Genomic DNA, 13,231 nt, shown 5'->3' on the forward strand with positions numbered 1-13,231 from the left:
AAATATAAAATAAAAACATTACCAATTATTTATTAGAGAAATTAATTATTATTCTTATTTAATGAAAATATCAAGTTTAGGTTTCTAGAAGCTCTGAGCATCTCATCTCATTTACTTTTCCTGTTCACAGTAGGAATAAATAAAACAATGGTTTGATATTTTTTCACAAAGTATAAAGGAAAACGTTCAATCAAAATTAACAGTAAAACAGTTAAAAAATTCCCCAGATTTTGTGTTTATTTATTTTCAAAGCGTTAAAAAGCCTTCATGTAACAGCTTATAGATAATTTAATCAAAGAGTGAAATTTTTGTGTATATTTTTTTATTGTGAATTAAAAAAGATATTCTTTTTTATGTTTCCGCTTCTGCTCAGCGGGGCGGAACTAATGTCACGCCTGGAACATGATCGCATCGAGCCGTTTTCACTGTAACACAGACGGATTGTGTTTGGAGCAGTTTGCTAGCTGTTAGCTCTGACTTCGGTAAGTTTCTGCGCCACAAAATGAAATCCGCTCGATTTGAAACCGTTCTAAATCGAGATTGAAACCGGTTCTGATGAGAATCCAATGATGTTATGAACCGGTTCGAGAAACTGCGGCGGTGTGAAGCTAACGAAGCTAATGCTAAGCGGGGTTCCCAGCCTTCTGAGCCGACAAACAACGACCGGTTCCCGGGTCGGACTCACGGATCCTGCCGGTGTACAGACAAGAGGCGGTTTAGTTCAGACCAGAAACCTCCAGATCTTTACATCACAGCTGCATCATTTTCAGATTAATAAAAAAAAAAATAACATCATTCATTTACACACAGACATAAAACTGAAGTGAAATAAATGAAATGTTCATTTATTTTGTGACCATTCGAATTAAAATAATAAAGAAATGTTAGCTTTGACAAAATGATATAATAACCTGCCTGCTGCCGACACTTTAACATTATTATAAATTATTATTTAAAGTCCAAACTAAAGACTCTTTTCTGTTTTTTCTTTGATAAACTGTTTTATCTGTTTTCATCTTTAACTAAACCAGGTTTACATCTGGAAAACAAAAATAGATCAGGAATAAACTCATTTTTTATTTATGAGCAGCCAGGTTTGTCCACAAATAAAGTTGACAGCTTCTGGAAAATAACACAGAAAGATCTTAGTTTTGAGAAATCTGACCAAATTATTTGTTACATCACCACCTTTAACCCTTAAGATGACAAACATACACACTGATGCCAAAGGACTTCATGTATAATTAATAATAATTCCTTCAGATTTTGATTTTGGAGCATAAGGAACCAAAAACACCTGAGCAAAGATACAAACTTTTATTTCTCCAAAGTTGAAATAAAACAGATGAATCTCTGAGAGAAAATAATCCTGCGTCTCCTGCAGGATTAGGAAGTTTTTTATCCTCTAAGATGTTTTTTACGAAGAAACAAAGAAGAAAAACAGCATCACTGTTCAAACAGTAAAATAGTTCATTTACAGACGTTTTCAGGTCCAGAATCAATCATCAATCTGAAAGCTTGGTTCTGGAGAAGTCTGGAGTTTCAGAAGGTAAATGTCTACATTTGGTCTTATTTTCTTAGAAAGCTTTCCTAAGGTTTTACTCAGGAGAAACAACAGCGTTCTCATTTGATGAGAAATCCATCCGAAGTCGTTTCTTTCTGGGTGAAGCTCTGAGTTTCTGGTGTTTGGTTGCGTTCAGGGAGCTCCGATGGCGGCAGGAGAGGCAACAGGAGTCGACCTGAGCAGGAAGTTTGTGTCGGAGGCAGAACTCGACGAGAAGAGGAAGAGGAGGCAGGAGGAGTGGGAGAAAGTCAGGAAGCCTGAAGATCCAGAAGGTTGGAGGAGCTGCAGAAACACACACAGCAGAGCTGGAGTTACCCGTGTTAACGTGTGTGTGTGTGTGTGTGTGACCAGAGGCCCCGGAGGAGGAGTACGACCCTCGCTCCCTGTTTGAGCGTCTGCAGGAGCAGAAGGAGAAGAAGCAGCAGGAGTTCGAGGAGCAGTTTAAATTCAGTGGGTCTTTGAGTCTCTTTCTTCACTCGCTGAGCGTTAAAACAAACTCTTATCTGTTTTTAATGATTTGTTGAAAGAACTGGAGTCTGACGTCAAACTGGGATTAAAAGCACCGAAACTCAGACATATTTCAGCATCTCCGTTCTGTCTCTGATGTTTGTTGGGTTAGACTGTTGGGATTTCTCTGCGGTGTGATGAGAACCCGTTTCCATGGTGACAGGGAACATGGTGAGGGGGCTGGATGAGGATGAGACCAGTTTCCTGGACGAAGTCTCCCGGCAGCAGATCCTAGTGGAGAAGCAGAGGAGAGACGAGGAGAAGCAGGAGCTGCTGGAGTACAGAATATCCTTCACTAAACTAACTAATGTTAGTTAACAGGTTATCTTTCAGTAAACTGATTAATGTTAGTTAACAGGTTATCCCTCACTAACCTGACATTAGTTAACAGGTTATCCCTCACTAACCTGACATTAGTTAACAGGTTATCCTTCACTAACCTGACATTAGTTAACAGGTTATCCTTTGAGCACGGTTTGACTCTGTTTCTCCCTCTTGGTGCTGTTTGATGCATCCACAGCTCGGCTTGGTGCCGCAGCTCGTTTCCTCTCGACTCACCTTAACTCTTTACGTCCACAGCGCTGTGGTGAAGCAAACATCCGCAGAGACTCGCAGAGAGCCTGACAAGAAGTCGACACCTAAACCTTTAGGATCAGAGCAGAAGAACAGCCATCTGTCTCAGGCTCATTTATTAGCAGGAGCCGTGAAGAGGCGCAGGTACGAGCTCAGATCCCCTCAGACTGTGGCCTGAACTCCAGCTCTCAGTCTCTGTTAGCTGATTTTAAACTCTGCCAGCTGTTGCTCCCTCTTTCATTATCAGAGCTTTTTATTCTCTCATCCAGCTCCTCACAGTCCTCAGACAGCAGCAAGAGACAGAAGGTGGAAAACACGTCATCATCATCAGGATCAGGATCAGCGTCGACAGGTGGGCTCACAGGTGGGCTGCGGTCTGACCTCAAAACCACTCAGCTACTCTGCAAACATTCAGAATCATTTCTGTTGTTCAAACCTGCGACTGACACAAAACCGAGCTGTGCCCGTGACTCCGCGACAGTCTGACAGTCTGCTCAGAAAGTCGCTGTAAAAAGTCTGATTTGTCAGGATGAGGTCATGTGACTGTCCCGTTATCGGCCTTCATTACCAGACAGGCTGGGCTGAGTTCATGGAGGGATTCTGGAGTTTGGTTTTATGTTTTATTTTCTGCTCGTCTTTAAAACCAGAGCTGATTGAAGGAGTGTTCTTAGGTTTTATAACGTTTCCAGTGGATTTATGACTAATTAAACCCTAAAGTCGACCAGTTTTTCCTGCAGGAATAAAAGCGTCTGCAGGGACGCTGCTGGCGTCTCTAACAGGAAGTTGTGTCGTTCAGAGCAGGAGTGCGGAGCAGCAGGAGGAGCAACAGGGGCGCCTGAGGATCAGCGAGCACTTCCTGGTCTGACAGCGAAGACGCCGGCGTCTCCCCCGAGCTCCGCCCACGGCGTGCTCCACCTGCCGTCCGCAGCCGTGTGCGTCGGCGTTTTACCGGGACTCTGCGCTTATTCTGGCAGCAGCGACTCTGACAGCAGCTCGGACAGCGAAGGTAGCGTGGACGTAATCATGTCGCCGTACCCGCGGCACAGCCGGGCGTACAGATAGACACACACACACACGCACACACACACAGCAGCTGTATTTGTGTTTTCTTCCCAGCTGTGAGTCATAAAAAACTCAAACCTCTAATCTGTTTATCTGTTTGTGTGTTTGTTACTTCTGTGGCTCTCAAACCTTCCCTCAATCACGTCTCACACAGTTTAAGCTGAGCGTCCAATCCCGCGTTGACCTCCCTCCCAAGCCACAGCGGCTGCAGCTGATTGGCTGAAGGAACATTGACTGACAGCTGAGGAGCAGAGAAGAGTCACATGATTGAGACACTTTTCCTGCTGGATGTTTTTGTCTCACATGTTGGAAAATGTTGTGTTGCTCAAATCCTCACCAGAAAAATAAAGTTTTTATTTCTTTTGTGTTTAAATCAGGTTAATCTCACTGAGACGGAAACAGAAACTACTTCAGATTTTCAAGGCTTTTGTTTTGAAAACTGGACCCGTCTACAATAACGAGCCCTAACATTATGACCACCTGTCCTTGTTGCTGCCAATCAGCTGTGACCCATGTCCTCATGGACCTCTGAGGGTGTCCTGCAGTCCTCCAAAGGTCTCCTGTGATGTCTGCTTCTGACGTTTTGATTTTGATCAAAGCATCACACTGTCCCCACTGTCACACCTGCTTCCCATAATGCACTCTGGTGCCGTGTCGTCCCCACGGACCCATGTGATCGGCTTCATGGTCCAGTTCTGGTGCTCTCGTGTCCTTTGTAGGAGCTTTGGCTCGTTCAGGACTTCCTCCTGAAGCCACTGCTGGGTCATGTGACACAGGAGAATGAAACATTAAATAAGCACTTTGAGCCACCTTGTTGCTGAGAAGTGCTATATAAATAAATTTGACTTGACTTTAAACATTTAGTCTTTTCTTTAAAAGAAAACTTTGGTCTAAAACAGAAAATCAGTCCTTGAAAAAATGTTAACTATAGTATTTATCTTTGAATCTGTTTAATTTTGCCTAAAATGTCACAAATAAATAAAAAAGGTTGAGTTCTGGTCAGTATGGAGGACTTGTTCCTGTAGGTTTAAGATCTTTACAGCTGAGGAATCATTTATCAGCTGTTTACTTTAAAACTAAAGTTAGAAATAATAAAGCATGGACAGAATATAACCCAGAATTCCACCTTAAATAAAGACTAACAGGTTCAGGAAGGGTGAGAAAAAAAGATGTCACAGGTTCATTTTATTGGATTTCTCTTTGTTCTTGTTCAAAATAAGTCAAATAAATTAAAACCACTTCAGATTAAAGAGCTTCAGGGGTTCATGACGGACGCTGGAAATATAAAGAAACTACAAATAATTAACTGATTAATATCTTACTGATCTCCCAGGAGTAACCATGATCTGATTTATTTCCTTTTTAACACGTTTGGATACACTGGGATCTAAGATGCATCACAACATTTTAGTTTTTATTTAGTTGAAATTTCAGTGAATCTTTAGTTATAAATTCAGTAAAAAGTGTTAAATGTTTGGTTCAAATCACTCAGAAATCTGACCTGTTCTTATTTATTTACACTTTTATTCACATTAATGAGAACTTGCAGTACATTTAATAAATGTTTTAATAATAAAAAAGGTTTGAAACAATTATTTTATAAGTTTTATTTGGGCGAAACTGAGCAGAACCTGAAAACAGAAATAACTTAAAAACCAGCACGGATCAGGTTCACAGACATCCGAGTAGAAAAATGTTTTTAGTTAAAAAAGATTTGACCCCTGGTGGCCATTTATACCTAAATGCTATGAATGATTTTATAATGATTGTAACTAAAAAATATTGTTTTTCTGAGAATGCTTCCAAGTCGGACACAAATTAGAGAAATGAGATGAGTTTTTACCGCAGCACTGAGTGGGGACAGGAAATAAACAGCTTTATTAACGTCAGATTGATTGGTTTAAAGAAAATATAACTACACAAAGAAGAGCAGGTGAACAGGAGCGGCCTGGAGTCGTCGTCGACGTGGTGTCTCAGCTCTCTGATGGCGGTGGAGCCGCCCGGCGCAGAGCTTGGATCAGAGCCTGTTGGATAACCGGGTACAGTTTGTAACACCCCTCAATGCAGGTCCGAACCCCCGCAGTTAGAGTCTCCTCGGACATCTCCCCGTCCGACTGCAGCCCAGAGATCTGGTTCAGACTGGGCAGGAAGGCCACCGTCAGACCGCCGCCTGAGCCGCAGCTGGTCTCCTCCGCGTACGTAGGGTCCACCACGTACGAGCCGGCGTCCTGACAGAGGGAGCAGCCCAGCACCAGATCGTACATCTCAATCCCTGCATCCGCCAGCGCCAGGGAGGCGCACGTGACGGCGTGGGCCAGAACCGAGCCGCTGTTCTCCAGGACCATGACGCTGACCTCGATCTGAGAGCGCGGGTACTTCTGGAGGCACACGGCCGGCTGCAGACTCTCATACAGCATCAGAGACAGGTCCTTGTCCTGGGTCCCCTGGATCCAGGAGCCCCTGACCGGGCAGGAGAACGGAGCCAGACGCATGTCGGTGGTCAGCCTGGACACACACACAGGTGACATCATTATAAAACACACACACAGGTGACATCATTATAAAACACACAGAAGAGATGAAATAAAGGACTGACTGGGACTGAATCCATATTTTTTCCTTTAAATGTTAAAACTAATACAACTATATTTGTTTATTTAGAGACAAAACCAGAATACTCAGCTGTTAAATTAAACCACTTTTAAATAAAACAGCTAAATAATCATCCTTCATTTGCTTTTAAAGATAGTTTTCAGTTACGTTCTTGTTTTTGTGATAATCACGTTGAAAACACTTTATGAATAAAAATATTTGACAGTACTCACACTGAACCATTCTGGCTACGTTTCTACTAACTGAACTGAATGCAGTGATGATAAAAAAACAACAAACCTTCCACATTTCATATCGGTCTCATCTTTCCGCTCGGTCTCCCGCGGTCCGTAAACGCAGCACATTAGCTTGGTGCTTCCGGCCTCCATGTACGCGGAGCCGTTAGCTTGACTCACCAGGCCGCAGCGCACAAAAACCGGCCGGACGTCCGCCTGGTCCCGCTGCCGACCGTCCGCTCGGGGGCCGTGCGAGGGAAGAACCGCAGCCGGCCTGCACCCAAACAGAACCGGGCTCTGAGACACTTCAGGGCCGCGAACACGCTTCGTATCAGTCGGCATGATGGTGTACTGAAGTGTCCGCCCCGGAAACTGGTCCCCATAGAACCACAGCAAGCAGAGAACAGTTCCGCTAAGACGGTATTCTGTAATATTTCATCATCATGTCTTTAAATAATAAATATCAAGAGAACAACTGAAACAAATAAAGAAATCCTTAACAGTCAAAAAACAAACTTCTCTCTTCAGCCCTGTTCATAAATGATGAAATCTTTAGGAACCAAAATCTTTTTACAGGCCTCACTTTTTAGTCTGAGAAAGTTAAATCCAGTTTTTCTAATAATTTATCTTTAGCTACTCGTTTCTCCCCCCACCGTGATCCATAAAACACTGAAGTGCCAGCCATAAACTATAAATGTCATTTAATGCAGACGCTACATGAATCAGGGATGAAATGATAACTATGATAAAGCTTTAGGAGGATGAGCTATAAAAACAACTTGATTGAAACTTGCACTGTAATAAAACATGGTTTGTAGAAGTTAATATAAAACAATCTCAGTAGCTTGTGAATTATATTGTTAGTAAGATATTAACAGTAAAGGTGACAAAGACTGAAGGGCCGGGAAAGGTTCATTGTTGGGCCACAAAATGTGTCTTTTTTCAAAATAAATAAACAAAAAAACACAAAAAAACAAATTTAATATAACATGTCATAAAAATGGAAATAAAAACTTGACACCTGCGTCTCTTTCGTTGCATCAGCCGAGGCACTTAATTATGAACCGCGGGCTTGGTCAAGATTGACAGCAGTGTTATCCAATGGGAAACTACGTTTGCAGACGCACTGGCGTGTTTGGACCAATAGGAGGCTTTCATGGGCGTGTCCGCTGCCTCTGCGCGTTCCTTTTGGCCGATCGGCGTGGATCGAAAAGGTGAAACGAGGAGCTGAAACTGATTCATTCTGTGACAACAGCGACTTCTGTGAGTATTTTTATCCAGTGCTAACATCCTGCTGGGACAAACACACGTAACCAAGCCGTTTATCTGAGCAGGTTATCTGTTCTAGTCGTTTTGAATTCATCCGGCTAGCTTGGAAGAAGGAGAGTTAGCATAGCCGGCTAACTGTTAGCTTGCCAGCGTCGCGTCGCGCTTGTGCGTGTGCCCGCCGGCATTTTAAAGCAGGTTTAAAGCAGTTTATAGTGGTGCAAATAATCCAGAAATAGCCTTAAAAGTAGTTCAACAGGATCCCAAACATGTCAATCACAACAGTTTTATATTTCACTCTTTTCTTGCGTTTGTCTTCAGCAGAAGTGGAAATCGGTTTTTGTAACTTTTAGAGAAGGAGATTAGTTTTCTGGGACTTAAAGTTGGATCTGAAGTCATATTTCTCCAGTATTTATCTGAAATGAACCAGTGGTTAAATCTGCCCTGATGGATGGGTTTATGGTCCTGAATAAACAAACTTAAACTTAAGTTATGCTTCATTTACCATGTGAGCATCTCTACTTTGGATGAATTCATCTGTCAGGAAATTAAATGAAATTTCTTTTTGCATCTAAAAGCTGAGCGAGCTGAACTTTCCATCCCATCACTAACCTGGGATTCAGTTGTCAGGATGGAGACATCAGCTGTTTTCCATCTGTCCCCGGAGACCTGAGAGGACACACTGTGAGCTTTCCTGCTTCCAGCCTGGTCCCACTCAGGAGGATTCAGCAACCTTTTAATTACATGCAGCTCTCCTTATATCACAGTTACAGCTGAAAAACCCAACAGTAATTTACCCAACATCCCATAAACTCTTCATTTAAGATGTGTTATTGAAGTGTTCGAGCTTTCAGAAGCAAAAACTGGAATATATAGCTTGTAATGTAACAAAAGACTTGTCTGAGGAGTGACAGAAGAGAAGAAGACAATGCCTTCCTGAACTGCTTCGGGTGATTTTTCTGGGCGTGTTTGGCACATTGAATAAAGGTTTTAGAGTTTTACCTTCTGTCCGTTTCTGTGAAACAACAAACTGACGGAGCAGAAGACACGCAGCTTAAAAACTGAGAGAGGCGGATTCAAAGACTGCATTTCTCACTTTTAACTGGTCCATGATGTCCCATCAACCATCTAAACTGTCCGAAACCACACCGTTCTTTCAGCAGAGAACAACCTGTCCCCTCTGTCCCTACGTCTGTCCCTACCTGTCCCCTCTGTCCCTACCTGTCCATGTGACAGTTTATCAGTCTTAGGGGTGGTACCTCTCTTTGTACAGCTGTGAAATCTGGTCGTTTTAGTCAAATTTATGCTTAAAGGTATTTTCCACAACTGGATTTAAAATCCCTGTTACGGACTGACCTTCAGTATTTTAAATTCCGGGTTTATTCCTGTAAATTCCCATAAATTCAGGTAAATTCCAGCAGAAAGTAACCAGGTTTTTGCAGCCCCATTCTTTTCTCACTAAAAGACATTTTTATTCTGTCAGTGTTTTGTTTCTTACTACACCTAAAAGACAACCTGCAGAAAAGGGCTTCTTTTGGAACTAAAAGTAAGTGAAGCTGTTTTCTGCCGTTGGAAGATTAATGCTTCTGCTTTTATCAGACCTGAAACCTGTTTTTTCAGCTTGGAAGTGGTTTAAAGTTGCAGCTTCCTGTTTGTTTTTGTTCAGTCAGCTGATTCAGGATGGACTCGTCTTTGAGCGCAGCTCAAATCCGTCAGAAGTTCATCGACTTTTTCATTCGCTACGAGCACCAATATGTTCACTCCTCGTCCACCATCCCGCTGGACGACCCCACGCTGCTGTTCGCCAACGCTGGCATGAATCAGGTACGCGCCGGCCTTGTTCCTGGGCACGCACTGATCCGCAGCACCGGGCTTTAAAGGTGGCTCTCCCCTTCCTGCTTTCAGTTCAAGCCGATCTTTCTGAACACCATCGACCCGTCCCACCCCATGGCCAAGCTGCGGCGCGCGGCCAACACTCAGAAATGCATCCGAGCCGGAGGGAAACACAACGACCTGGACGACGTGGGCAAAGACGTCTACCATCACACCTTCTTTGAGATGCTCGGCTCCTGGTCCTTCGGGGACTACTTTAAGGTTTTTAATGTTTGTTTGTCTCTGTCGTGTTGAAAGGAATGACTTTAATAAAACGGCTGAGGGGCTGAAGCTGCAGCCGAGTCAGAACTTTTTGAATGTTTTTAAACCACAGACGGTAGTAACTGAGTCTGGTCCTCCCTCGGCAGCATCTGGCGTGTAAGATGGCTCTGGAGCTGCTGACGCAGGAGTTTGGCATCTCTATAGATCGACTCTACGTCACCTACTTCGGAGGAAACCCCGAAGCAGGTCTGGAGCCGGACCTGGAGTGCAAACAGATCTGGATGGACCTCGGGTGAGTTTGGCTTCAGCTCGATCCGTCCTGCTTGTCCTCTGCGGGGCGCAGGTGTCCCTGTGAGAGGCTGGGGACACCTGGACAGGTCTCCGGTCTGTCACGGGTGTATCTGTGAGATGCTGGGGACACCTGGACAGGTCTCCGGTCTGTCACAGGTGTATCTGTGAGAGGCTGGGGACATCTGGACAGGTCTCTGGTCCATCACAGGGACACCTGCTTCTCCTCTGTGGGGCGCAGGTGTCCCTGTGATGGACCGGAGACCTGTCCAGGTGTCCCCAGCCTCTCACAGGGACACCTGGACAGGTGTCCGGTCCATCATAAACACACCTGGACAGGTGTCCGGTCCATCATAAACACACCTGGACAGGTCTCAGGTCCATCACAGGGACACCTGGACAGGTCTCAGGTCCATCACAGGGACACATAGAGACAAACAAGCGTTCGCCCTCAGAGTCCTCAGAACCTGGACGGTTCTGGTCTGTGGAGGAAACCTGCAGTAAACCCAGGTGAGCTCAGGTAAACTCCACTCAGAAAGGTTCCAGGCCAGGAAGCGAACCTGTGCCATGCTCTAACCACTGCACCACTGTGCCACCATTCCAGCTTTATTTTCTAAAATAATTATAACTCACTGTGAAACTTTCATCTTTATGAATCACTGAGCCTCTGGAGTTTAATGTTTTATTCATGAATTTACCTTCATAAGTCTAATTGTTGTGGAGGGATTTTAGCCCACTCTTCTCTCCAGCGTTGCTTCAGCTCGTGGAGCTTTGCAGATGTTTTTGGGGCCTTCAGGGTGAATTTGCTGGCAGCGGTCCTGATGTTTCCCTCGGGTCTCTGCAGAATGATGGACTCCAGGTGGAGTCGCTGCAGCGTGGCGCCATGCTGGGCCGGCTCGCGTTCCCATCGAAGCAGAGCGTGAAACGTTGTTGAGCACATGATGGTGTTAGGAACTCCGTTAGTACAGATTTAAAAAATCAGAGTAAGAAAGAGATCATCAGATCCCCGTCAGGTGGAGCCTCCAGGTATATTTCTGTTTGCTTATTTTATTTATAGTTCTGAATTTTATTTTGACGAGTCAGCCTGGCACAATATCAACAGCAGCCACCGCTGGAGCTCAAAGCTGTCTCACCTGGTCCCACCTGGTCTCACCTGGTCCCACCTGGTCTCACCTGGTCTCACCTGGTCTCACCTGGTCTCACCTGGTCCCAGCTGGGAACATGCAGGAGAGCGGCCCTGAGGAATGGAGTTTGACACCCCTGGTTAGGGTTAGGGATTTCTCAAAGAACGAAAGGACACGTTGGTCTGAAGCTGAAGTCCTGCCTGTTCTCCTCAGGGTGGAGGAGGCTCGCATCCTGCCGGGGAGCATGAAGGACAACTTCTGGGAGATGGGAGACACCGGCCCCTGCGGCCCCTGCAGTGAGATCCATTACGACCGGATCGGAGGGAGAGACGCCTCTCACCTGGTGAACATGGACGATCCCAACGTCCTGGAGATCTGGAACCTGGTCTTCATCCAGTTCAACAGGTGAGCAGCAGGCGCAACCGGGCGCTCTCACATCAGCTGGTCAAACACACCTGCAGAGGTTCAGCTGATAACTTCCTGCTCAGAGAGTCGGAGACGGAGCTGAAGCCGCTGCCTAAGAAGAGCATCGACACGGGGATGGGTCTGGAACGCCTGGTGTCCGTCCTCCAGAACAAGATGTCCAACTACGACACTGACCTCTTCGTCCCTTACTTCGAGGCTATTCAGAAGGTACTGACCCGCGGTTCAGGTGAGGAGAAAGATGACTGTCAGAGAGTTAGAAAGTTTATATTTGTATTAACAGTAGACCAAGCTCACCGAGGCTGACTTCCTGTTTCCAACAGAGTCAGAGTCAGGGTCAGGACTAGGACCAGAAACTGAGTCGGGGTCAGGACTAGGACCAGGACTAGGTTCAGGGTTTAACATGAACCAGGATAAATCTCTGCGGCACCGCTTCATGATGTTTGTTTCAGGGAACCGGAGCGCGATCTTACACCGGTAAAGTCGGCGCCGAGGACGTTGACGGGATCGACATGGCGTACCGCGTCCTCGCCGACCACGCCCGCACCATCACCATCGCCCTGTCGGACGGCGGGCGGCCCGACAACACAGGAAGAGGGTGGGTGTGGCTGCGAGTTTAACGATGCTGCAGGTGACTCAGGTGACTCAGGTGATGAGTTGTGGTTTGTGGCGTGTTTAGCTACGTGTTGAGGAGGATTCTTCGCCGGGCCGTTCGGTATTCCCACGAGAAGCTCGGCGCTCAGCGCGGTTTCTTCGCCTCCCTGGTGGACGTCGTGATCGAGTCGCTGGTGAGACTTTCTTCTTCTTCTCTTTTTACAGCAGAAGGAATCTATAAAAGCTCAGATTGTATTTAGACTTTTTCTCTTCCTCCCACCTCCTCTTCCTCCCTGCCTCCCCCTCTTCCTCCTGCCTTCTCCTCTTCCTCCCTGCCTCCTCCTCTTCCTCCTGCCTCCTCCTCTTCCTCCTGCCTCCTCCTCTTCCTCCCTGCCTCCCCCTCTTCCTCCTGCCTTCTCCTCTTCCTCCTGCCTGCAGGGCGATGCCTTCCCGGAGGTAAAGAAAGACCCGGACATGGTGAAGGACATCATCAACGACGAGGAGGCGCAGTTCCTCAAGACCCTCAGCAGGGGGCGCCGCATCCTCGACAGGAAGATCATGAGTCTGGGAGACTGCAGGACCATCCCAGGTGAGACCCAGAACCAGAACCTTCTCAGCTCGTAGCTTCAGAGTTTACTGGAAAGAAGCTTTTTTATTAGTTCAGTTTGACCTCTGACATCTGTCTGTAGTCTGTTCCTCATCCATCCATCTGTTCATCCATCCATCTGTTCATCCATCCATCTGTTCATCCATCCATCTGTTCATCCATCCATCCATCCATCCATCCATCCTCCATCCATCCATCCATCCTCCATCCATCCATCTTTTCATCCATCCATCATCCATCCATCCATCCGTTCATCCATCCGTCCATCCATCCATCCGTCCATCCATCCATCCATCCATCC

The 13,231-nt window shown here is 45.8% G+C and overlaps 3 protein-coding genes across 7 annotated transcripts in view; 2 read left to right on the plus strand and 1 right to left on the minus strand.

Moving 5' to 3' along the window:
- The first annotated feature begins 373 nt into the window (after positions 1-373).
- Positions 374-4,563, plus strand: psme3ip1 (proteasome activator subunit 3 interacting protein 1). 4 transcript variants are annotated; one of them, XM_017441305.2, is made up of 8 exons: positions 374-482; positions 1,701-1,836; positions 1,916-2,014; positions 2,235-2,356; positions 2,649-2,788; positions 2,914-3,008; positions 3,441-3,650; positions 3,861-4,563. In XM_017441305.2, exons 2-8 carry the CDS (start codon positions 1,710-1,712, stop codon positions 3,863-3,865), a joined length of 798 nt encoding a protein of 265 aa, XP_017296794.1. In that variant the 5' UTR covers positions 374-482; positions 1,701-1,709; the 3' UTR covers positions 3,866-4,563. The 4 variants fall into 4 exon arrangements, with proteins under 4 accessions (XP_017296794.1, XP_017296791.1, XP_017296793.1 ...); XM_017441302.2 differs by having other exon boundaries at positions 3,441-4,563; XM_017441304.2 differs by having other exon boundaries at positions 2,914-2,996; positions 3,441-4,563.
- Positions 4,564-5,298: 735 nt separating this feature from the next.
- On the minus strand, positions 5,299-6,967 carry exosc6 (exosome component 6). 2 transcript variants are annotated; one of them, XM_025002870.2, is made up of 2 exons: positions 6,715-6,967; positions 5,299-6,211 (listed from the first exon to the last, which is right to left on the minus strand). In XM_025002870.2, exons 1-2 carry the CDS (start codon positions 6,915-6,917, stop codon positions 5,680-5,682), a joined length of 735 nt encoding a protein of 244 aa, XP_024858638.1. In that variant the 5' UTR covers positions 6,918-6,967; the 3' UTR covers positions 5,299-5,679. The 2 variants fall into 2 exon arrangements, with proteins under 2 accessions (XP_024858638.1, XP_017296796.1); XM_017441307.3 differs by having other exon boundaries at positions 5,557-6,211; positions 6,599-6,952.
- Positions 6,968-7,667: 700 nt separating this feature from the next.
- Positions 7,668-13,231, plus strand: part of aars1 (alanyl-tRNA synthetase 1) — a 12,576-nt gene continuing 7,012 nt past the window's right edge. Inside the window, exons 1-9 of the mRNA XM_017441309.3 lie at positions 7,668-7,797; positions 9,467-9,624; positions 9,706-9,894; positions 10,041-10,186; positions 11,520-11,711; positions 11,795-11,939; positions 12,182-12,327; positions 12,409-12,517; positions 12,762-12,912. Of these exons, the coding sequence (XP_017296798.1) occupies positions 9,481-9,624; positions 9,706-9,894; positions 10,041-10,186; positions 11,520-11,711; positions 11,795-11,939; positions 12,182-12,327; positions 12,409-12,517; positions 12,762-12,912 (1,222 nt within the window). The 5' untranslated portion in view covers positions 7,668-7,797; positions 9,467-9,480. The remainder of the gene's footprint in view (positions 7,798-9,466; positions 9,625-9,705; positions 9,895-10,040; positions 10,187-11,519; positions 11,712-11,794; positions 11,940-12,181; positions 12,328-12,408; positions 12,518-12,761; positions 12,913-13,231) is intronic.

This window comes from Kryptolebias marmoratus, linkage group LG11 (genome assembly GCF_001649575.2).
Source record: "Kryptolebias marmoratus isolate JLee-2015 linkage group LG11, ASM164957v2, whole genome shotgun sequence".
In the NCBI taxonomy this organism is placed as follows: Eukaryota; Metazoa; Chordata; class Actinopteri; order Cyprinodontiformes; family Rivulidae; genus Kryptolebias; species Kryptolebias marmoratus.

Excerpts from the sequence above, each read along its gene's own strand:
- psme3ip1 (XM_017441302.2), top strand. The coding sequence starts at position 1,710 with ATGGCGGCAGGAGAGGCAACAGGAGTCGACCTGAGCAGGAAGTTTGTG. Across the intron at positions 2,357-2,648 it reads AGGAGCTGCTGGAGTACAGA|AGCGCTGTGGTGAAGCAAAC; the intron begins ATATCCTTCACT and ends CTTTACGTCCAC. Across the intron at positions 3,009-3,440 it reads GTCGACAGGTGGGCTCACAG|AGCAGGAGTGCGGAGCAGCA; the intron begins GTGGGCTGCGGT and ends TGTGTCGTTCAG.
- exosc6 (XM_017441307.3), bottom strand. The coding sequence starts at position 6,876 with ATGCCGACTGATACGAAGCGTGTTCGCGGCCCTGAAGTGTCTCAGAGC. Across the intron at positions 6,212-6,598 it reads ACCGATATGAAATGTGGAAG|GCTGACCACCGACATGCGTC; the intron begins GTTTGTTGTTTT and ends GTGTGTGTCCAG.